Source organism: Notolabrus celidotus, chromosome 13 (genome assembly GCF_009762535.1).
Source record: "Notolabrus celidotus isolate fNotCel1 chromosome 13, fNotCel1.pri, whole genome shotgun sequence".
NCBI classification, from domain to species: domain Eukaryota; kingdom Metazoa; phylum Chordata; class Actinopteri; order Labriformes; family Labridae; genus Notolabrus; species Notolabrus celidotus.
The window spans coordinates 12924095-12946500 of NC_048284.1; the positions used below are offsets into that span (position 1 = coordinate 12924095).

The following is a 22406-nucleotide window of genomic DNA, read 5'->3' on the forward strand; positions in this document are numbered from 1 at the left end:
CCATTAGAGAGATTAGCTTCATAGGGCCAAGCCGTTTTTTGAACCAGGCTGTAAACATGTTTATTAATGCTGCAAAGATCGTCTTTTTCCCATTCATGTCAATGTGGTTTCCGGTGTTTCTGCAGCCAGCCTCAAGTGGATTTTTGATGTATTGCAGTTTATAGCACTTCCGCATTGGCTTCATCGTTTGAGACCGGAGGTTGACGCTTGGGCGGACCCTATTAGGTTCTCCTGATTGGCTGGGAAGCCGGCACTGTCGTGTTGGCGTTTGAAATCTTGATTACCAACAGCAGCTTTAACAAATAAGAGTAAATAGTTCATACATATAGAAATAATACAAAAAGGAAGGAAGAGAAAAATATAAGTAAAAATAAATAAATAAATAATCATACATGTTTTTTTTTTCCTACTTTACTTATAGAAAATGTTCAACAATTTAGACAGTGTGTTATACAACATAAGGTACAAAAATATTAAAAAGACATCAGTTGTCACATCTGAATGTCAACTCCCTTCCCCACCCACCGCCAATTACAAGGCCATTCAACAACTACAAAATAATAATAATAATAATAATAATAATAATAATAATAATAATAATAATAATAATAGAAAATAAATAAATAAATAAATAGAATGATAATGATGATAAATAAGTGGGAGAAAATAATTTTAAGGTACAATAGATGTATTAGATAAAATAGATAACAAAGAGTAAGTTAAGATAATCTTGTGTGTTTTTAATAACTTTGTAAACCACGCAAACACTCAGCTCCAGCACTGAGAGTCATATTCAGGATTTTTAAAACTCTTCTGACTGGACTTCATTAAAACTTCTGGAACTATTTTGGTAGTCTATTTCTTATGATAACGGCACTATAATTAAAAATCGCTGTAGGTTAAATCAGTTGTAATCATGAAACGTTGTATTCATGCCAGCTGCAACCACCACAACACGAGGAACCTCATATATGTCAACTTTCCCTTCCATTTCCGGGTCCTATGACTTATCAGGTGGTTGCTTAGCGGCATGGAGGAGGAGGAGGAGGAGAAGGGGAAGGAGAGTTAGCAAAAAGTGGGGTGAGACAAATGTAATTTGCGTTGTTGAGTCTGACCCTCAGCCCTCTCCTCTGGCAGACCAGCCCAGTCAGTCCTCAGCAGCAGCAGCAGCTCCTCACAGGACAGGGAGCCTACATGAGCGAGAAAGCAGAAGCTGTCTGAGTTCAGAGAAGAAAAAGTTGTGAGTGTCAGAGTCAGCATGGCCGGGGGCTCGGTGTCTGAGTGCAAGGAGTACTTGTTCAAAGTGCTGGTCATCGGGGAATTAGGCGTCGGGAAAACCAGCATCATCAAACGCTACGTGCACCAGCTTTTCTCGCAGCACTACAGGGCGACGATCGGGGTCGATTTTGCGCTTAAAGTTATCAACTGGGACAGCAAGACGCTTGTCAGGTTACAGCTGTGGGATATCGCAGGTAAGAACACACTGGTTTGCTGGAACACGCAACTCAAAACAGCTGATTTGGGTGACAAGTTTCACTTTGGCTTGCACAAAACTTTTGACATAGCAGAATAAAACATTTTGCAGTCATGTTTATTCACATATATCCTCCAGTGTCCAGGCATATGAAGTGAAATGTAAACATCCCAGGTTGCTGTGAATGCACAAAGGACTTTTTAAAGCAGAAAATACCGGTTGATCGTGTTAATGCTGGATGTCTTTTCCACTTTATGATCACCAGCTCATAATTGTCAGTGGAATTTAGGTCACGTTGTTATTACAGACTGAGCGCCGCCCCCATTAACCAAACTCATGTTTGTCTTGTTATATTTTCTCTCTAACTGTGTTCTAAAAGTGTCTCTGGCCCTCATCTTTATTTCATTCTGCGCATATCACCCCTTGAAGACTTCCAATCCCCCCCTCTCCTCTGCGATCACTGTATTTCTGAAAGGTTTTTAAGTAAACTTCAGTGACTTATTCTCCTCAAAGCCTCTAAACTTGGCAAACACACACAGACACACCAACCGGTGCATACCAGCAGCTTGGGTAAGCAGAGAAATCAGAGCAGTGTAAATAAAAAAGTTTCTCACTTGCAGGCAGGCAGGCAGACGGCTCAAACTCTCTCATGTTTGTCATCTTCAGGCACAGAAATATCTCAGTGTAAACAGAGCGAGTCTGAGAATGATGTGCTTGAGAAGGACAGGTGGGAGAGGGAGTGAGGGAAGATGAGAGACAAACAAAATGTTTTATATCACAAGTTGACAGATGCAGGCTGGCTACAGTTTGAAAGAGGTTGTACCCCATGTGATGGCCAATTAGTCTCTCTATCTCTTAATGATTGATGCACAATTTGCATTTCCAAAAATACATCTGGCATGAGGGCATGTGAAACTGCCTAGTCATTGCATAAGTTACTCATAAGACAAGTTTACAGTGGGTGGTTTTATAGAAGAAGTAATGAGATCACATGGCTTCAAGGCCTCTTTCTGCGTGCATATGTGGTCTCCCGACTGCCGCCATGGGAATGCCAGCGATTATATCTACAGTCATTTTCCTGGAGCTTTTACTATCTTTGATGTTGGACTTAATCATGAAATATATGTGTCACATGTTTCAGAGGGTAGGTAGTTTATAATTCTGTGAGAATTCAGCATTTAAAGAAAGTAATTCAGGCAAGGTTTTCTCTGTGTAAGAATATATTTACACTGCTTAGGAAGATATGGCTGTAAATGATGATTAATGATGGGAGATGGGTAACTGATGTATCCCAAACACCCGTCATTGTTAAAAATGACCATGTGCAAGTGATTTAGCCTGTGCTGAGAGAATAGTGTGTGTGGTACATTGTGTTCTCATAGGGTTTGGTTTAAAACATTGTATTGCCTGAGATTTGAATGCATCTTTAGAGTCCGCTGTAAATATTTTTTCTGATGAGTAAATAGGGTTTAAGCTGTCCAGACTTTTTCAATTCTCAAAAAAAAAAATAAACACTCAAACAGATTGTGAACAGATTATGAACTTAATGCTGAAAGGGTCTTGGTTGCTGTAAGTCCTATCTTCAGGGACACTGTTTTCTCCATGTGCTCCTATTTAGAAAAATTAACAGAAGAACGTTTCAAACAAAGAGGACCCTAAACTTTGGAAACACTTTTCAACTTAAAAGTGAGGGCTTTAAATCTTATTGGCAGCTTCTCATTGAACAAAACAAGAAAGTCCACTAAACTTTTACACTTTAAGAATATAGCTTATTAAAAAACTGTCACAGGTTTCTATGTGAGCCCCCACCCCCTGTTTTTAAAAGTAGAGATTATTTAAATTGATAAAAATAAATACGTTTCACATTAAGGAAAAATTATGCTTCCTCTTCAAAGAGGCTTTGAACTTATTGTTTTTATGTACTCTTTTTAAGAAATGTTCAAGTTTGTTCCCTCCTTTTCATTGTGTGCCTGTAGCACTTTGAGATTTCTTGAAATGAAAAGTGCGTTATAAAAAAAAAAGTATTATTATTATTATTATTATTATGCTAGCAGAGCTGTTGCTAACTTAGCTCAGCTTGTCAACTTCAGGATTTCTTCACTATTAATTGTCCACAGGGGAAATTATCCTAGTTACCCAAAACAAATGGGAGATGGGAGTATTCACAGGCAGTTAAAGAACAAGAGTTTTAGGTTAAAGATAAACCCAGTGCTCTTCAAGAGACACATGTAAGAAACTGCTAGCCAGGCTGCTGTTTACATTAGCCTACCTTGTCTTTCAGAGCCTAGCTTGATTTTTGGTTGATTTTTCTACTGTGTAGTCGGCCGTTTGTAGCGTCCATATTTAATAAAAATGTCCAAAATTCATCAATGCTGTTGATATACACTATATCCTTTTATAGTGTATTTTAACCAAGCGACAACTTCCGGTCACAAACCATGAAGCCCTTGCGGAAGTGTTATAAACTGCAGTTCATCAAGAATCCGCTTGAGGCTGGCTGCAGAAACACCGGAAACCACATACACACCAATTAAAAAAAGACGATCTTTGCAGCATTAATAAACATGTTTACAGCCTGGTTCAAAAAAACGTCTTGGCTCTACGTTGCTAATTTCTCTATCGGCACACACTGTACGGGGGGTGAATTTTTTCCTACCGTGGCGGTTCAGAAGATATTAAGATTATTAGTTTTTGCCCAAATAAGGACATGACTGACTTGACTCCCGGACGGGAACACAGCTGTTGGCTTGGAGGCTCAAACTCCACCCCTTTTACGTTACACTTTGCCTGGTTGAGTTCCGCATTACCAATATGGCTGCCGCCATCGATTGGCTTCAAAACAACGCTCAGGAACAGATGGGTGACGTCACGGATACTCCATATTTTATAACGTCTATGGTTAGCAATCAACCTCTTTTAGCTTATATAAACAAAATGGATCAATCGGGGAAACCAGTTAGTCTTCATTGTTCATGTAGACATTTTGCTTTCATCCTGATGAAAGTTAACAAAAATTAACAAGGATTAACCAGAGTCCAATTCCTTGCCGCATACCTGCCAATAAAGCTGATTTAAATGGATTAGCTCAAGCCTTAGATAGCTGTTCTTTTGAATGCCCAAATGAGTGTGCAGATCCATCTTTTTCTCCCTTGATCAGGCAAACCTCATATGCTGAGAAGGATCAGGACAGATGGTTAGAAGACTGCTGTTTTTATTTATTCCATCACTAACAGCAGTGACAGAGAGACAGCAGACAGTTGGGTGTCTATGTCTGTGTGTGGGTAGGGTTGTCGTCCAGAACAACTTGCTTGTCTGTCACCGACTGATTGGCAGTGTGGGCCACGTTGCCTGTTGTCACTTGGGCCCCGGCAGCACGCGCTCAGTGCGTGCAGAGGGGCATCTGTGACTGGGAGAGAGGGAAGGCCGTCTGCCTGTCACAGCCAGATAACACTTGATCAGAGGATCTGCAAGGGTAAATAAAACAATGTCTCACACACAGAGACTGATATTATTTTTGGAGACAGGGTAACATGCTTGCACAGATTTGGCAAGGGAAGCATTTTTAGCACACACACTGACCAGAAACAGAGGTTAGATGACACAGATAATAAATCACATTATTCACACCTACACCGAGGCCAAGCCTGAGGACAGACCGAGAATAAGATAAGTGACGAAACGTGGGTGTGAAAGCTGGGAGTATATTTGCCAAGTCATTAGGGCCAGCCATTAAGCCATTTAATCGTGCAGAAAAGGAGGAGGAATTATCTTCTTGGCAACATTGTGAGAGCAACTTTGGAGTTGCGTGCCTTTTACCAACCCTTAATAATAATTACAGTCTTGGAGGAATGATAGTAATCAGTGGCTTTTACAAGAGGGGGCAACATGAAAGTCTATGAAGCTCTAGGCTTCCCCACCCCCTTTGCCCCCTGAATAGCTTCTCTTTTCTGGATTCGTCTAAGCTAACAGACAGGATAATTACCACCATGGTAAAAAAAAGGCAGCACCTGTAAGGCCACTCATCCAACGAATTCACCATGCTGCTGTATCTCCTCTGATCCTGCACTTACAAAATTCTCATGCTATTTCAATGGCAGCCTGCTGTATTTCAGGATTGCATAGGGAGCCAGATAAATTGTTAACATGTTATCGACCAAAAATATGATGAACAGTGAAAATAAAGAAAGACAATGGGGAATATTTCAAAGCAAATAAACTGTTTTTATTAATGTTAGCATTTATCTACATCTTAGCTAACATTTCTTTCATTGTGTGATATTACAGCATAGTCTTAAATTCCTTGCTAACAGTAATATTAAAAACGTATTTACATTTTTGTAGGAAGCTTACTCTACATACTTAGCCAAATAAAACGCTAACTCTCTAATAGCTTGAGGTAATTTGACTTTAATGTACATCCTCCCTGTTGCATACTTTTCTTCGCCTTCGAATCACAGTGAGCTAGCAATTGGTTCAAAGCTAATTGTAGCTATTTTCTGAAGGTAAATAATATGTTTTCAATTATATTGCATCACCAAACAAGTTTGAGCTTCCTCTGGCGAGGAGGTCAGATAAAAATGGCAGCCATTCCTGATGAAGTAGGTGGTTGCACATTAACACTGTCATTACAGTGGTAACTGGCAGTTTTCTCAGGAAAAGCCAAGCACATGACCCAAGAACTGCCATTTTCCAACATGATTTCAAGCTATGTGGTCAGCAAACATGGTAGATAGGAGAAACAGGAGATACCAGATATTTTCTTATTGCTGTACATGAATATGTGAGTATGTGTGGGCAGTGACTTTGTGTTTCTCCCAAGCAGCAACCTCCGGTCTCAAACTATGAAGCCCATGCGGAAGTGTTATAAACTGCAATTCATTGAGAATCTGCTTGAGGCTGGCTGCAGAAACACCAGAAACCACATAGACACTAATTCAAAAAAGACGATCTTTGCAGCATTAATAAACATGTTAGATAGCTGTTGTCTAGGAGGCTCAAACTCCGCCCCTTTACATCACACTATGTCTGGTTGAGTTGTGCATTTCCAATATGGCTGCTGCCACCGATTGGCTTCAAAGCAGCGCTCAGGAACAGATGGGTGACGTCACGGATACTACGTATTTAATACAGACATTTATGTTTATTTAAGGTCAGGTCTTTATTGGGGGACAAAAGACACTTACATTTTGAACGTTCATATTAACCTTCATGTGAGGCAAAATCTGACTTACTTCATGACCACTCATAGACTGACCTGCTGCAAGGAGTCATTAGTAGACATTATGTGTTTGAAAGGGTATAAAATCACTAAAAGTTTGGCAAACTTTTAATCATTTTTTTATTATCTCCACTAAATAGGTAATAGACGCTCTATAAGTTGTGAGGAAAAGCAAAATGCTTTGCCTGACACTCTAATAAGTCATATTCCATTTATAGTCAGATAAGACAAATAAAAAACACTGTGACATGAGAAAGCAATAATAGGGGGTGTTCTACGTTTACAATACGCCGCTCACAAGGTCGAGGTTTTCCCATAGTAATTAATGAATCAACGATTATCAGATTACTCTTGTTGTAGTTAAGTGAAATATGATCTATCAATAACACAGAGTGTTTTATTTTGAAAATTACCGGACATTTTAATGTTGCTTCGATACCTCACTTGGTGTCCCACTCGATCTGCTCTGTGCTGATGGATGTGTCGTGCTCCAGCATCAAACAAAAACAGAAGTCTTGCCTATCTGCTGCTTAGGTTCCTGGTGGATTTGGCCATTATTCAAAAGGCATAAATAACTTGAACTATTGATTGAATAGCCAGTAGTCACAGCCACATTGACACCGTTGTGTTGATGGTCAAATAGATTAAAAGACTAACTGTCTCAGCTCTAGTTTGCAAATACTGAACAAAACAAAATCACTGCCAAGCAATTTAGCTTCACTTGGCAATTAGTGCTGTAAATACAAAAGGTGATGCCAAGACATTTCAGGGACATCAGTCTGACAAAACATTGGCCCTGACATGGAAGGAGAAGGCGCCAAAGAGCACAGTGAAATAACAGCAGGAAAGAAATAAAGTAAATGTGTTCCCTGTCTAGAGCTTTATAAGTCTGTGGAACTCTACTTTAAGAATTGAGATCTATTCCTTTATTTCATGATAATGGTGTGAGTTCTTCAAAAAATTCACTCCAAAATCTCTTCCTTGTGTTTAACTGAGCTGAGGTCAGGTGACTGCAAGGCTCTCTAGCTTATAGTCCCCATGATTTTGATACTTATGAAACTGTTCCTTGCCCAGTAGAGTAACATCCCTATTCACTGTATTTTCAATTCTTGAATTTAACATCCCATGTGGTGGATGAATGAAACTCTCAGGGACAACTTTGATTTGATTTGATTTATTTATTATTCATTTATTAGTTTATTTGACGGGGGCCATGCAAAACAAAAACTGTCAAACCAGAGTTGGCTATAAGCTCATTTTCATCTGTGGTCCCCACAGATGTAAAAGAATGTACAATACAAATGATAAAAACATACTAGCATTTAAAACAATACATACGTAACAACAGTCCATCACTATTATCCTTACCTTTTTATTAAAAAGACTTTCTTAAAGGTATTCGTACCTTTTTTTTTTCTCTCTATCTTGTTTTGTGAGCTAAGTATTTCCCCAGTATATGCCCCCTTGAATATTTTACAATCAATCAATCAACCAATCAGTCAATCAACCTTTATTTGTATAGTGCCAAATCACAACAAACGTTATCTCAAGATGCTTTTACAAACATAGGAGGTCTAGACCACTCTATGTCAAATTATGAACAGAGACCCAACTTCAAGACAAACAATGTTTCTTTCTTTTGTTTACTGTTGGAAGTTGTACCTTTAGTGGAAAATATTTTGGTAATCTAAATATATCCTTATTACATCTGGAGAATTCATTCCATGGCTTTATTTACTACCAACTGTTACAAAGACCTTGAAACACTTCCTTGCCTGTGCTGGATAATCTCACAGATTCTCCACTAGAGTTTAAAACAAGTCACATGTGAATATCATGCTTAAAATTCCTCAAAAAACATGGTTGTTGTAAACTTAATTCCTACAACCTTGTGCTGCAGCTTACATTGATCATGATCCAGGAAACCTTAGCTTGAAGGTGAGGGGAAAACAACGGTAACAGCACATAAGGTTCGGGGATTTTCCCGGGACTCAGATTGTGCTCAGTAGTAAGCTGTAGAGAGTCACCCCTCACATGCTGCTCTGTGGAATTTGAACGTGCCGGTCATGTGTTGTCCGCAGTTTCTCTGATAAATCTTGTGTTAGTGACTACCTCAGCGACTTGACCCTGCTCTGGTCTTTGTTACTTTAGTTGTTAAGAGGGCGTGCAGGGAACTTTCACAGCCAGTTGCCTCCTAACAACAGACGGAGACTGCTGCTGTTGCTACTGCCGTGTCTGGCTTGGACAGTTTCCATGGTAATAACGCCCACATGATAGCAGTATGTACGACCGTAGAGGAAACTGGGGTTGCCAGGGCTATGGATAATGATGAGACTTTTTCTTTCTGTTTCTCCCACACAACAAACAGAGACGATACAGCGGCTGAATCCAAACAGTTTTCCTTTCATCAAGCAGCTCTGTCTCTGCAGATTCCTGATGTTTTCATGCGTTACTTTCTACCCAGAATGCACAATTGTTCTTAAGGTCACACACTGGTACTCATCAATGTGGTGTCCTAGATCAAAGCCTTTGGAATACTACAAGAGTTCCCTTTCTGTGCTGAGGTACACATTCAGATGTGCTTCTCTTTAGTTTGGAGGCATGTTGAGTGTTTGAGGCAGCAGCACACGCCTTTGTTCTCTCCTGGAGTCTCATGCTCCTCAGTGGCATTCAGAGTGTAAATACTCCATTGTTCAGTCAGCTCAGTCCATTCCTGTGCTTCATGCTGATTGAGTTAGCAGCATATGACACTCGTTAATGTTTGTATAAGTTATTTAATTAGAAAGAAATACATTTTTTTTCCTGCAGGGTTTGAATGAAAAACAAAGGGACATAAAACATGAGAGTTATGAAGTATAAATCAATGACTGTCAACCTTTGTCTTTGAGGAGCAGGAATGTAGATCTGCCTCGTACCCTAATCCCAGTCCTGACATCTTTTGTGTTCATTGAGTCAAAAATTTTAGAAAGACATGACTAGCTTGCTAATACAAGTATGGCATTCATAAAAACTCTGAGCAAAGACAGTATGAAAAGATAGATCCACGGGGCAGATTCTGAACTGAACTGAACTAAACTGGTCTACATTAATCTCTTACCAAGTTACCAATGAAATGCAAGCCCTTTCTTTGGCTGTATTTCAAAGCAGAATAAAGACGGCTTCACTTTACTCCCATGTTTGGCCACTGCATGTTATCTTAGGAAGTGTAGGGTATGCTATGCTATAAAAGTATGATATTTAACAGCTGCTTTTTCCATAATCTTTTGAAAGTTTTGAGCAAAATTAAAAATATAGTGCACACCAAAGCACACCGTATATTTTCTAGACTTTTTTGACAATGAACATCACATTAAAAGATAGAATTCATTTCTGAGGGAAGTTTAGGGACATGATTTTTTTTTTTTTAAATATATTTTTATTAGGTTTTTCTGCTGTATACATCATTCAAAAAGTGCATGTTACCCAGTTTTATATTTTTACAGACAATCAAGAACACATCATACAATGACAACCACTAGAGTCCAATCCAATGTGTTTTGAAATGTTACCTTAAAAATAAGAAAGCAGGAAGTGCTCACGAATCAGAAAGAAGATATGATACACAACACAAACAACAAGAAAAACAAACAAACAAACAACAAAAATAATAATAATAATAAAAAATAAATAGATAAAATAAAAAAATGTCCTACTTGTTTCTTACAAACAAAATCTTGAAACGAGTTTCCACAACTTGGCCTACCAGACGTACACCACATTAGTCCTCAAGAGAGGGAATAGAATTTACAAATGACAGAGAAGGACCCCAGGTCTTTTAAAATTATCTGAACAAACTATACTTAACTTTCTCTAAATAAAGGAAGAGGGACATGATTGTTAATGAAAATTATTATTGCATTGCAAGAAAATCACTGGCAAATAAATTGATCATCAGTGTTATCATCAGTCTAATGATATCTGTTTCCTTGTGTCAACAATTTCAACAAATTAACCGTAATCCACAACGGTCTAATCCTGGTAGCACTGCCTGTCCTATTAAAAGCCTGATTCAGCTTATTCCTTTGTGCTCTACATTGTGTAGCAAAAATAAGATTTGAGTAAACATTAGCAGTATTGGTTTATGTAGAGTTAATAAATCAGATTTCACCATTCTCTGTTGAAAATGACAGAGTGCTCTTACTCCAATTGCATAGAGTGCTAAATTTGCTCCATGCTTTGTTCTACAGGACTCGGTTTAATACAGCAGAATAACTATCATGCTAACTTATGGCACTTGATTTGCTGCCATTCACTGTAAGTGATTCCTGTGTAGAACCACAGCACCACATCAATACCCCTAAAATGACTCATTAAAGCAGGCAAGTGTGTGTGTGTGAGCATGCAGGTGTGTACTTGCATGTGCTCAACTACAATCTGCCATATTGACGGATATAATAAACTGATTCAAGTCGTTTCTGCCACTTTTCTCCAAGGAGAAGTGACTTTAACATCACAGGGCTGGCTGTGCTAAAGAATCCACCCAGCAACAGGGACAAGACCTCTCAGGAAAATCGAGTACAGTATTGAGTGTAGACGATGACATGCTGTCACTGGAGCTTCAGAGTTTATTGATTTGATTTTCCTCAGTTCCTGGACTGAATGAAAGATCATACTTATTCTCAACTTTTATCAATCTCAAATCTAAATCTAATCTAATCTAATCTAAAATCTGGGCTGTTATGAGTGTCTGATTATAACAAGTCTGTGAACTTGTCCTTGTTTTCCATTCATTGGTCACAAGATTTATTTTATTTTATTGAGCCGAAAACAGAAATTTAATTGAGTTTTCTGGCTTTTTCATTCTTTTCTTTTTGGAATTGTTTGCCTCTATTAAAGAGGCAAAAATATGCTTTCATCCTGTTTTAGACAGCATCAGAGGCAGTAATTTATATTTTATATTTTATATTTTTTCTCTTTTAATATTTTATATTTCTTTGGTTTTATTCTTCTGGCTATTCTACTCTTGTTGGTTTTAGCATTTTTTTGTTTTATTCTTTTCCATCTTTCATGGTCTACCTTTTTTACTTCTTATTTTCCATCCCTCCCTGCTGCTCTGTTTTAATTTTAATTCCTCACATATCTCTTTTTACTTTCTTTTATTTATTTTTTTCATTTGTAAAGAACTTTTTAACCCCGTTTTGAAAAGTTGATTATTATTATTATTATTTTTTTTTTTTTATTATAATTTTTCTGTCAAGTCTCTCACATTTCTAGCTAACCTGCTGCAATGGCTAAGCTAGCTCCCTGCTGCTAGCTCTCTTCATTACCCACACACAAAATAGCCCCAAAGTATATGTATCATATTATCATATTACAAATTAAATTTTCCATCAATGTCACACTCAGAGTGGGTATTTAGTTGCTTGTCACCCAAAAGATAATAGCATAACGATTTTTCAGCTAGCAGTACAATCCCATAACAGTATTTGAGCCTCCTTCTCTGTGCGTGACATAACAGGGAAAATGGTAGCTGTGTTGCTATCATTGTAGCCTACCTTACTGGAAACTAACAGCTGACAGCGCTAACTGTGAGTGTTGCACACATAGCCTACTTAAATGCTGTAGTCACTCCACTATGCTGTAAAATTATTTTTGGGCTCTGTTAGACCTTTAAATAGAATTTTTAAACTGTCCTTGAAATGATTAAGTCAGTAATTTCTTCCTATATTCTGCATTTTCCTCCACTCTGCTGGATGTACTAGCTCGACGAGGCCTTGAAATAAAAGCCTTATTTCTGTCTATGGTCTCTTTATCCCACTGTGTCGTGTCTCTGGTGAATTCACCTGGGGTTACATCAGCTAAAATTAGACTCTCAATTATGAGCAATTACTGTCAGGCCTGTGGGCCCCACAGTGTATTCACTCTCTGGCTCACACCCGCACTGCGCCCATCACTCCACTTCCCTTCGCTACAGCAAAGCGAAAGTAAGCTGAGAGGAAGTGGTGCTCACGCTTCCTCAAATGCTTTTTGGTTCGTTTTCTGGTTTGTGACTCAATTCTTAGTTAACTTTCTAATACATTTAACAATTACACCTGACCTTCAGGCTTTCTTTAAATGGATTAGTGTAGGAAAAATATGTGCTAAATCCACTAAATACTACCTTAAGCCTTTGAAAGCTTTGAATTGATTCAGAGGCGGAATCTGAAGAAGTTGAATGAGTGACTCCTTTCACAGTTAAATGCGTGATTCTCTGAAAATAAGTTATAGGCTTTGAAACCAAAACCAAAACTTGATTACAATCTTCTGTGACAGAGAGAGTCGTAGCCGAGACCAACTAAATCAAGATCAAGTCATGAACAAGGCCAGCGTGTATCTAGGCTGTGACAAGACCGAGACCAGGCCAAAATAAGTCCCAAACTACATGACACAATAATAGCACGATGTAGCACAAGACCTCTTGAAAAGTTTAGATGTGTGTGTCTGTATGAAACCACTTCTTCTTCTGTGTCGTTAGAAACAACCTACATTTTAACCTCAAACAGATTTCTGTTCTTGAAAATAAAGCAAGTTTATGTAATGACAAGCTCCTAACATGAACATGATTAACATCTCCCCATCAATGTGTCTGAAAATATCTTTAGATCTACCTCACATATTTGTCACTTAATAGAAAACCTGATTTGTCCTGCATGTTAGAGTTAGCAGCTTATATGTAGTTTGTGTGAAACTGTGTATTTTCCTTATAATCAAAAAGTCACTGAAAAGATTTAGAACAGTAACAAAATAGGGAGTGTGAGTGTTTGCTCAAGCAAATACTCACGGGGTGCAACAAACCTGCAGGCTATGATGTTCCCAGCTGACTGCACTAATTACTCCTACTTAAGTAAAGTTTGATAAAACTGCTGTGGTACGTTTAAAGACAGGGTATTATGCTTTCTTGTATTTCAAACACAGATATAAAGTCACAATATTGGAAGTCCATGCTAAACGTGTGCAAATTATTAAACCGCTAGCTATGCACATGTTGTAGAAATCCCTGAATTTGTGTGTAAACTGCTCCAAACATCCGTTCGTAAAATACAGTGAGATCTTCAAAAGATTTCCTGAACTGATGAGGTCATCAGACAAGGATCTCCTAACTAGCGGATTGTTATTTCTATTCCATGGCATCGTGGAAGGAAACGGTCTACGCCCTCCAAGGCCTCCAGAGGGCTTGCCAAGCAGAGGAAAGGGGGTTTGTGGAGCTGGTGGGCCTTAAAGAGACAGCATCTAGAATGAAGCGTTTCAGACAGAGGCTGAAATTAGGGTTTTCTGAAAGACCAGTGTGAAAAAATGGGGATTTTTTTTAACCTGTAAATCACAGGTACCAGAAGAACAGTATAAAGCCTGAAAAAGCGTATTACCCGCTCTTTAAGGAAATAGTCTTTATAATTAAATGTACATGACGAAGGTGGATGAGCAGATGGAACTCATTTCTCCTAGCTGAGGAAGTATGAAAGTATTAAGGTATGAATTAACACATTGTTGGTTACGGCCTCATTGGAGACTTGGGCCAGACTGCTCTCTGTGATTAGAGCTTCAGCTCACATCAGTATGCTTGAGAGTGTGATGAAAGCCAATTGTTACCAGAGGTACAATTGGCCAGTTGAACCATAGATTCACTTCCCCCATTGAAATCCTGTCCTGTACGCCTCAGTGCACATTTATGCTAATAGCAGTGACTTGGGTTGACTGAAAGCTATATCAGATCATGTGCCTTATCTCTCAACTCAAGAGTTTATATCCTCATTTTACATGACTGCATGAATCTCAATACAAATACAGAAACTGAAATATAGATAAATATAGAAAATACACTATTTTGATTCATTGAACTGTTTTAATGCAAAAGAATATGGATGATTTCAGTGAAAAGACAGATATGGGCCGGCTTTATTTAAAAGCAGGCTTCTCAGATTGATGGTGACACCCTATACTTTGCTGGTAATTCCCCTTGCTTTGCCTTTGTGAAATATCACCTCAGAGTGTCTGACAGGATGAGTTCAGAGAATGGGCTTATTATCATGGCAGATTACTGCTGCCTTTCTCCACGATGGAAAAGTAGGTCAAATAAGATCATCATTTTTGGGCTACATTTCGAGGAAGAAAATTGCAGAGCGTTTATTGGAATTTGAAGAATTGAGAAAGAAATTAGACCTACAGTGTATCACTCTTCTTTTTGAGGATTCACCATACACTGTTTTTTTACATGCTTTGTGAAAACGCAAATGTTTATGTAAATTTACTTTCTGTTCCCTGCAGGTCAGGAGCGATTTGGGAACATGACACGAGTGTACTACAAAGAGGCTGTGGGGGCGTTTGTGGTGTTCGATGTGACACGGGGCTCCACATTTGAAGCGGTTGCTAAGTGGAAGCATGACCTGGACAGCAAGGTGAAGCTAGCTAATGGCAACCCTATCCCATCAGTGCTGCTCGCTAATAAATGTGACCAGAAGAAAGACATCTCCAACAGCACAGCCCTAATGGACAATTTCTGCAGAGAGACTGGCTTTCTAGGCTGGTTTGAAACCTCAGCAAAGGTGAGAGATGATGAATATGGATAAAATAGATCAATGCAACTCTACATACAGTGCTGTCTTCACCTGTGTTACAGGCTCTCATCTAGTGTTGTATTACTAGCATCTCCACACTTTAAACCAAAACTAAGCAGCATGAAATTACTAAAGTTAGGCCTCAAATCAATGCATTCTGAAATATTCAACATCATAGAAGTACATTTCTCCTGCAAAGCTTCTCAAGTCATGGTCCAAACATGACTAGCAATGGCTTCAAATCTTATTTAACGCTTGAGCGTGACTTTGTTTGTGGCAAATCAGATGTGATAAGGGCTTTGAAATGCCTGCATAGCTGAGCCAGAATAAAAGGACCCACTGGGCTTTTATTGTGAATACATTTTGCCATTTTAATGAATGGATTCTTCCCTTTTTTTTTGCAGACAGGAAATCCTCAGAATGTGTCCTGTGGGTAAGACAGGCTCATTTCAGATGGTGTAATCACACTGTAGTGATTGTGAAATTGCTTTCATTGAACACATGGGCCCTAACTTAATATTTTTTTAAATTGCACATGTTTGATCCCTTACTCAGGGTTCAGTGTTGCAGTTTGCATAAATAAGTATATGGTGAAATTAACTTTGGAATTGGGTTCCTAATATTTCTTTCCTTATGAAACGTCACAAATCATAAAATTGGAAACTTGTGCCAGGAAATTATTATTATTGTTACGCTGCCATTTCCATTCATGCACCACATGTGTGGAACTTTACATTTCAAAGGAGTGAAAGGATTTGTCAGACAGCTGCTGTGATTTGGTGTAGATAACACTGATTGATGTTGCATCCCAGAGCTGTGAGAGATTGCGGGGCAAGGCTCTGAAAGATAATGTTCCGTGGTGTATCTCGTCAGCTTTGGTCGTGGTGACACAAGTTTGGTGTTAGTGTGTTAAAGTGTTTACGCCGCGCTTCTCTAGTTTTGTCCTTGTGCGTAGGATTTGTTGAAGTGAGATCATTTCTGCTGCTTCTCACTTCAACAAATGTTCTTTTAAGAGATAAGGCCACACAACAGTTTTACTCTTGAGTGTGGGTAGAAGTGTTCAGATCATTTACCAAAGTGAAAGCAAAGCAATGGAAGTAAACTACTTCTTGTAAATGCCCTTTGTGTAAAATATTACTTTTAGAATATTTCATAAACATCGGATATCACTTACTGTCCAAAATGGCCCCTTCCTCTGCTTAATTATTGTTCTGCAAAATGCCAGGCAGTACTCTAAGTTTGCAGATTGAACACATGTGAAAGAAGCATATAGCACAAAATATCAAACTTCCCTCTGAAGTGTGAAGAAGTACTAACATATTGGTGCAAGTTCTTTAAAGTTGTACATATTACATATTAATGATCAGCCGGTAACTGTGTAAGCAATCGCAGGCTAACTCAAACAAAAGGCCAGCATGTGCCAGCTCATGCTGACTGATGAATGAAACCCTTTGAATCACGCAGTTGTGTTTGAGTCACAACATGACACATTTTGAGGAGATGCCCAGAGGAAGCTTTTGGTTCCTTTCAAAATACTAACTGTCTGACTTTATAAGTCATAACGCCCAATAAGTCCAAAGTGCACACTTTTACCCATTTAACCATAATTATCTGTTCCACTTTCATGTGGAGGAATGCTTTGATGACTTTTGCCAGCCAGAGTAAATTTATTAACTCATTCAGATTTTCAAATAACCTTCTGTGTCACATGTTGTGTCATGTGATGAAGTGTGTGTGTGAATGATTTACTTCCATTCCCATTCTTTCAGTGAAGTGTTGTTGTGCATGCCTGGTGTGTGACTCAACCTAAAAAAAACCTGTTATTGAATGCAGTCAGGGCTACTAAACTTTCTTTCACTTTCTGTCTCTTTAACCCTGCGCTCTCCAAACCATTTACAAGAGAATAAGACACCCTTGTTGAGAAGCATGTTTAGTTTTTATTACATTTTTATAGGGCTGTTCACTTTCTCTGGCCTTTATAAACCTCTCCCATGATGTTTTTGTTGAACTAGTTCCTGTAGTTAGGAGGTTGTTACTAGTTCAGTTCCCCTTCTCAGATTTTAAAGAGCAGTATCCATTGTGTCATCAAATGACCCCTATAAAAACTTACTATAACAAACAAAATCCATGTTTAGGAGAAAATTATTGATGATTATTGATTGAAATTATTTGTTTTATAAGTGTGACTCATGTCCCATCTGTTAACATGGAGGAGGCAGTCTATGCTGCAGCCAGCCAGTAAGGGGAGCTTCAAATCTTTTGGCTTTACTTCTGGGAAGCTTTCAAGTTAGCATGGTAGAGATCCTCTATTCTGAATCCATTAAGAACTCACAGAAAAGTTGTGTTTAGAAAAATCTTGCAGCTGCCAGTCATAACACATCTAAAAAAAAAATTGGTCTAAATATATGTCCTGCCTCTAATCTGGCAGACAACCAAGCATAGTTTAAGATTATGGAATGGTGGGGCACTGGTTCAGCTCAGTGGTTAACCCTCCTGCTATGTTTGTTTTTTAGGGACAGCAATAATGTTCCTGGGTCAACTTGACCTGGGGCATATTTAATGATTCAAAAGTGTCAGAACCCCAAAAAAATCAAAATTTACATTTTTTAAAATGTCATAATTAACTCCATTACTAACAATTTAAATTAATATTTAGTGAATTGGTGTTCTTTAATTCTCACAGATCATGATTCAAAGAGGATAATTCACTCGTTTTTTTATAAAAAGTAAAGTTGAAACTTTTTTTTGTGTACATTGGAAAGAGATTGGAGTGAAATATGTATCACAGTTGCAAAGAAACTCATTTAGTATTTGCCACTTCTGACTCCTGCAGGGTCAAATTGACCCGTGAACAACATCTATGTAATATAAACACACAATGAACCATTTTTATTTTATATGTTATTCACGCTAATTAAGCCAAGCTGAAGAAGTTTCATAGCGAAAACATACTTTTAACATTTTTTTAAATGGGTCAATTTGACCTGCAACATAACAGGAGGGTTAAATCATGCTCCCCATATATAGAAGCTATAGTAGCTATAGCAGGCCTGGGTTCAAATCTGATACGTGGCCCTTTGCTGAATGTGTTGTCGATTTTCCCGATGGTTAATCAACTTATTATTTAAATAACACAAAGACAGGATCAACTTGTAGCCTTTGCGGGTTTATTGAAGATACAGCATCAAGCTCACATCTCTGATCAGCCTGGACAGACAGACAGACCCAAACCCAAGACGCGCCACAAAGAAATCCTTTCCTCTGCTTTTATGGCCTCCCAGCGACGTCACTGTTCTACGTTTATCCTGATAGTTACTATGGTAACCACTTCCTACATGGAGGTCTTGCTTAATACATGGCTCCCTTCTCGCATCCTATCCACATATTGTGCAACTGGGACACGTATGCAGTTTCAACTTTCCCCTCATATCATGTTGACCTGAGTACTTACTTGGGAGAAAGTGAACTAATGAACCCCTTTTCAGGACAAAATCTGCTCCTTACTGTACTGAGATGCACCTCCAATTTTGCCAGATTTCATACTATTTAAAAAAAAAAGAAAAAAAAACATAAGACTTCAATCACTATAGTAATTCTTAACTGTTTAAACCAAATAGTTTTTTTATTTTGCACAGTTCATTATACCCCCAAACATTTACCCCGTGTTGATTTTCTTTTCTGGAGAAGAGTCATTAATATTCATTACATTATCAACCCATGGGCAGACAGCTTTTGGCATGGTGTGAAGGACACAAGGAAATTGCAGTTTTTACCTTTTTGGTTTTCTTGACACTGTCTCTGTCTCACAGCTGTTGCTCATGTCACTGCAGGCTGCTTCACATAAAGAGGGTAGTGGACTGAAAGAAGCAAGATGGGAAAGGACAAATGTCAACAGCATAAATGTACAGTTTTTTCTTGGATTAAATGTCTCATCTTCCATTTTGACCTTTTCTTAGGAAAACATAAACGTGGACGAGGCAGCTTGTTTCCTAGTAGAGAACATCTTGGCTAATGACAAAGGATTACCATACGAGGAGAGCAACGGAGACCGGATCAAACTGGACCAGGAGACTGTGGCTGCTGAGAGCAAGTCAGGCTGCTGCTAACACTCAGTCCGTTCACATTAGGCATCCGCCTCCCTTTGGCAGGGTCCAACCCGCTCACCCGGCCTGTGGCTCCTAGCCCTCTGCTGCAGCCTCTCAGAGGAATATGAATTGTTTTGGGTCTCCAAAGCTCCAGGATCTCCTCCTCCACTCTGCACTGATGCCCATTTGATTGAAGTTTGTCACTGTAGCTTTCCCTAGGCCAGAATAAAACAACAATTTTATCTTGATGTTTATGTCAGCCCCCTTAGCTTTCTCCTCCATGTTCACACTTCTAAACCACAGGATCTTTATTATTGTGTTTTTTCATTATAGATTTCTGCATTCAATACCAGCTGTAAGCCCCATCCAGCCCCCCACACTTGAACCCTGCCGGTCTCCCCTTTGCCCTGGACTAAACCATTCCTAAAAAAAGGGTGCAGGTTGTACAACAAAGTAGAAAACTACCTGTATCCTCTGTCAGTTTGATCAACTCTCTCGTAATGTCCTTTATATTCAAAGTTATCTGTAAAACAAAACACTTCCTTGTTCAGTGTTTCTATAATATTTCTTCCGTTACCATACTTTATGCCCCTTAAACAACTTTTTCACTGCACTCATATGTCTGTGTCCCTGCTGTTCTTTAGACTTCTATTTAAAATGAAGACACAAGTTGAACATTATTATTGCGTCTGTCTTTATGCCATATTTTCTTAATGTGCCATGATGCCATGATTTTTTGTAATGTTGATTAGAGGGGAACACTTGTTGTTGTTTTCTCAGACATTTACAAGAACACAGTATTTCAGGAAGAAACATTGTATTAACAGTACTTTGTATGGCACTGAAAAAAACTTTGTTCCATTGTCATTGCACCAGTATGAAAATGTAGATCTTATTTACAGTGTGTGTTTTTTTTTTATAATGTGTTGGGGCATGCATCATACAACCTGTGGGATGTCATAAAAACAGAATCCTAAAGAGGACTACACTCTTGTACATAAAGAACGTAACCTGTTGAAGTGTTCAGATTAAATATGAAGGATTTTTTAAAACATGGAGTTAAGATTGAGTTTACATGTGGAATTACTTTAAATCTTCAAGACCAAAATAGAATAAACATTTTAACAGATGTCATTGTCTACTAGTTATTACAATGTTTAACTAATGTATTTATGTGTGCTAACACTAACACTGAAATCTTGTTTGCTTACAGAAAAACTGTGGCGATGAATAAATGAGGTCTTCACTGTAAATTGCAACATTATGAGCTCTTAAATTGTTATAAAATTAGATACCTGTTTAGCTTTCAAGACTCATAGGCAGATGCACCAATTCAGATTAGATTTTTTTACCTCGCCGTAGAGAGATCTTGGCCTTCAAGCCTCAAACACATTAGCATTCTTTTTATTGTACAGGCGACTTACAGTTATTGGCAGCAATAACCACTGATATAACACTGATAGCAATGCAAGAATTATCTTCTAGCTCCATTACTGTATCTTTGGAAAGTGCCTAAATTTTATTCAAAATAATGAAACAAGCTAAAATTTGGTAGTATAAATTCCACAACCTCACCAGCCTAGATTTTACATAACCTAGGAATGTTAGTGTAGAGCAGTGATACAGAGTTCATTCAAAGTGGTGTCTCCCTGCAGAGAAACCTGTAATACAAAGGACTATGGATAAAGCTGCATATGTGACTCAGACCGACTGTGTGTGTGTGTGTGTGTGTGTGTGTGTGTGTGTGTGTGTGTGTGTGTGTGTGTGTGTGTGTGTGTGTGTGTGTGTGTGTGTGTGTGTGTGTGTGTGTGTGTGTGTGTGTGTGTGTGTGTGTGTGTGTGTGTGTGTGTGAGGGAGAGAAAGAAAGAGAGAGAGAGAGAACCATGTGACTCCACTCAAGAAGCAGTGTGTGATAGTCATCAGACACTGTGCTCACAACACTACAGCTTGTGCTCCTCCACACACCTAATTGTTAGCCGAGCAGGAATGTAGTGTTGTGTGCAAACATTACAGCAGCTCTTGTTCACTGCCAGTCCAGGCCATGGCAGTAAAGCGGTTGAGCATGTATTAGTGAAGAGGTTAGAACCCTGACTGCATAGGCCTGCTACTTTTTTTCTGAGTATAGCCTACTTTTTTCTCTGTAAGTGGTCCTATGAAGCATGTGTCACATATTGACTTGGGGCAGTACAATGCAATTTGTCATTGTAATGCTTCCTATTCAAGTTTTAAGCACATTATGGTGTAATATAGAATACAATAGAACGTACTTTATTAATCCCCGAAGAGAAATTCAGGTGTCTGGCAGATACAATTATAAAAATCACATAAAACAAGTAATTCAGGTGTCTGTCAGCTCATCTCCCATTGGCTAGAGAGTTATGAAGCCTAATGGCTGCAGGGATGAATGATTTTCTGTATCTCTCAGTCCTGCAGCGCAGAGAGATGAGCCGTCCACTGCCGTTGTTTCTCTGGTCCACAAAGAAGTTGTGAAGTTGGATGATCTGTGTAATTTAGAATGGCCTCTAGCTTCTTCTGTGTGCATCTCTCCACTACAGCCCCCAGTTAGTCCAACCTGGTTCCAATCACAGTGCCAGCTCTTTTCACTAGTTTGTCCAGTCGCCTCACATCCTTGTGTTCTGCTTCCCCAGCAGACTGCAGCATAGAATAACACACTGGACACCACAGACTGATGAAACATCTGCAGCATCTTTCTGCAGATGTCTAAGGATCTGAGCCTCCTCTGCCCCTTCCTGTAGAGTGCATCTGTGTTAAGGCAGGGGTTCCCAAACTTTTCAGCCCATGACCCCTAAAATATAGGTGCCAAAGACTCGTGACCTCCACTGTCCCTCAAAGTGATTTAATGTGGCTTCATTTAGCTAGTCTGCAGAAAATTAGTCTACCTATATGAGCATGTGGCTGTTTCCTGTGCCTTTATGAATTAATCTACTGCTACTGATGCTTTTGATGATTAACTGTTCACTAACCCTAAACTTAGGAGTCATCTGGCAAAAAGAAAGGCAGAAGACTCATTACATTTTCTATTTTCAAGGTTTTAGTTC

At 38.8% G+C, this 22406-nt stretch overlaps 1 protein-coding gene across 1 annotated transcript; it reads left to right on the top strand.

Annotated features, from left to right (window-relative positions):
• The first annotated feature begins 1004 nt into the window (after nt 1–1004).
• On the top strand, nt 1005–20477 carry rab32a (RAB32a, member RAS oncogene family). The gene is made up of 3 exons (XM_034699710.1): nt 1005–1472; nt 14973–15250; nt 19219–20477. Exons 1-3 carry the CDS (start codon nt 1259–1261, stop codon nt 19366–19368), a joined length of 642 nt encoding a protein of 213 aa, XP_034555601.1. The 5' UTR covers nt 1005–1258; the 3' UTR covers nt 19369–20477.
• The last annotated feature ends 1929 nt before the right edge of the window (nt 20478–22406 follow it).